The sequence below is a fragment of the Bremia lactucae genome, linkage group LG5 (assembly GCF_004359215.1).
Source record: "Bremia lactucae strain SF5 linkage group LG5, whole genome shotgun sequence".
Classification (NCBI taxonomy): domain Eukaryota; phylum Oomycota; class Peronosporomycetes; order Peronosporales; family Peronosporaceae; genus Bremia; species Bremia lactucae.
The window spans coordinates 2,618,912-2,621,814 of record NC_090614.1 but is presented as its reverse complement, the minus strand read 5'-3'; the positions used below and the strand labels follow the sequence as shown (position 1 = coordinate 2,621,814).

The following is a 2,903-nucleotide window of genomic DNA, read 5'->3' as shown; positions in this document are numbered from 1 at the left end:
TCCAGAGGAAACCGAAGTCAAACCTCGTGCCGTACCACTCGTGGAGCTGACTACCACAACAAGACCAAACGATCGAAATACGTTTAGCATGAGACGAAGGCGACGTCTATTATCGTAAGCCCAACGATCGTTTGATGCGGCTTTTCGATCAATTTCACGCGGAAAATCATCTAGAAAAAAGATAAAGGGCTTTTTTCCATTCGTAACACGATCTTTGAGTGCCTGATTGACATCGTTACGAGTCCAAACAGCTGTTTCCAATTCATTTTTTTCGAGCAGTGCAGCATAGATAAAGCCATAAAGAGATAAATAATTTTCACCTTGCAATAACATAATGCTGCCCGTATTTGGCCCATTCGTCATTTCAAAGTCTTTTTTCAGGCAATTTTCGAAAACGCGGCTACGTGATGCATACGCTGCACTAATGTCTTGTCCTTTATCTCGACATTGTCACACATTATGTGATAAACATCAAATTGTCCAGTGGCGTCCAAGTTGAATGCCATTTGTGTCTTTCCCATACCAGACGAGCTTTCCAAAACGACAAATGGTGTAACCTCAAAATTGCCCTCGTGAATTGTGCGGATTGCTTTTGAAAGTGACTCGACTTGTTCTTGCCTCGCAAGTGTCTTGGAAAGAGTCTTATACGTTTCCACAGTTTTGGCGGTTTCGCTGTTTCGAGAAATGGAGAGAATTTGTCGTGGGACCACTACCAGCACGTGAATTTGCCTTGGCTGCGGCGCAAGCATTTGATTTTCGTTTAGACAATCCTGGATAGACCGAGTTGACATCAATGGCTTACAATTAAGCATACTTTTGATGTCATCATCCACATTTCCCTTTATGAGTTGCTGTGCACTCGGCTCGCTATCTGACAGCCACGCGTTCCCCTTCCTCGCCAAGTACAGCTCGAGTTCGGCAGCATCGCATTTTATTTTGTTTGAGTTTTTAATTTTGATAGCGTCCTTCAAGGCCACCACTAACTTCGTTTCGTCGATAGTCACAGAGAATATGCTTCTCTCTCCGACTAAGGCACATAAGAGCTCCATTATATGTGTTTTGTCTTTCTGGGAACTCTAAACGCCGCAGATTATCCCTAGAGGTTGTAAACAACATAGATTGAAAAGTGAAATTAATGATTCAAGCTTTAACTAAGAACTTCCGTTGAACTTTCCACTACTTCCAGTTGGACATGAGACGCAGTGCAAACAGTTAATCATGCGGGACATGCCTTATGAGACGCGGTGCAACAAATACATTATATCACTCTTCGAACTAATGTCTCGTTGCGTCAATATTTCCAAATTTGATAACATTGGATGTATCAAGTCAACTTATTAATAAAAATAATTATTTGTATATTTTTCTTATTTCTTCTTATATAAAATAAGAATATTTTTTCCTCTTACAGGAAATAATACTTTATGTTACTGGTTACTTTAAGTTAAAATTAACGCCTCCAATCGCTACAACACACGATTGTGCAATGCGCAAGTAGGCGCCATGTAACGGATGTATCTTGACGTGAAATAAACACTTTAAAGGTTGTTCATTAATATATTATCTAAAAGGTAGAGAATATTTGTAGAATATTACTTTACATAGTACTATTCGAATAGCTTATCCATTGGTAGATATATGCCATTATATCTACTTGCTCCGCGGTCCCCAGGCAGCACTGGACGCGCGCAAAGAGAGAGACAGATAAGACTTTATTACATGTTTTGTATTAGTTTATAATTAACTTGGTATTAAATAGATATAAACAGAAGCACTGTGTTAAATTAAATACAGTTTACTTATTACTCTCTTTAGAGAAAGTGTTCTAACGAGAGTCTTCCTCTGCACGTATTAATGTGCGTGAAGTGATGTGAGGCACCACTCGCGCTGAAGCAGCTCGGAGAAAGTGGACTTGTACTGAAGCAGTACGAGTCGGCAGTGTTACACCTGGTAGCACTTTGTAGTCCGTTTAAGTACCACAGTTCCGCCATCTAACCCGACCATTTTAGGCGGTCCGCCTCGCTGTTGCAATTTCGCAACAACGTCGGACCCGCGACCGTTGCCCTTTTTGGCATTCAGTCGATAGTTACGTTCAGTACCTCTCGGTACTGGGCGTGGAGCACTACACTCATGAGCGTAGTGTCCTAACTTTTGAGAGCGATTGGATTTCTGCAATCGCTTATTTCTCGAAAGAGAAGTCTCTCGCCTTCGACATAAGAGAGGTTCATGGCTTCTGTACCTCCAAGTTCGTGTCGTCTTGGAGGACGATACGATGATGAACTAGCTTGAGCCTGTCTCAAGCTAAAGTCCTCCTGTTCTGCTACGGATATTTTTTTTTCAAGCCTATCAAGTTCCGAGCAAAACAGGTGGGGGGGTTTCGGGACCATCCGCAAGACCTTGCATGAACACCGTAATCAACGTGTGTTCATGAACTGGGTTGCTCGTGGCACAACTCGCTAATAGTCGTATGCGCTGGGCATAAGCTTGAACATCACGCTTGCCTTGGTTGAGTTTCAGAAGCTCTGATCGAGCTCTAAACTCAGACCTAGGCATTTCAAATGTCTGTTTGAGCCGGGCTAAATCTCTAACGACCCAAAGGCATATGGATCGCGCAACTAAATGCCTAGTGTCCCAGTTTGGCACGTCCTGCCAAATTTGATTGAGCAAATGCGACTTGCATATGCTCGTTGACGATGTGACGAGCCCTTATGGTATCGTCCAACTCCACAAACCATCTTAAGAGGGAGTCTTCTTCGACTCCCCTATACTTAGAGATGTCGATATTTAAGGTTTCGGGACGACTCGTGTGCGTCATCCCAGGTACAGGGGTCTATAGCTGTTGTAGCCTCAACAGTTCTGTCTATTGAGAGCCTTGCTGACTAAGCAAGGCTACCTTCTCATTC

The 2,903-nt window shown here is 42.7% G+C and overlaps 1 protein-coding gene across 1 annotated transcript; it reads right to left on the bottom strand.

Annotated features, from left to right (window-relative positions):
- Window positions 1-377: 377 nt before the first annotated feature.
- On the bottom strand, window positions 378-1,049 carry CCR75_007227 (uncharacterized protein; the record flags this gene model as incomplete). The annotated part of the gene is made up of 1 exon (XM_067965290.1): window positions 378-1,049. One exon carries the CDS (start codon window positions 1,047-1,049, stop codon window positions 378-380), a length of 672 nt encoding a protein of 223 aa, XP_067821154.1.
- Window positions 1,050-2,903: the final 1,854 nt, after the last annotated feature.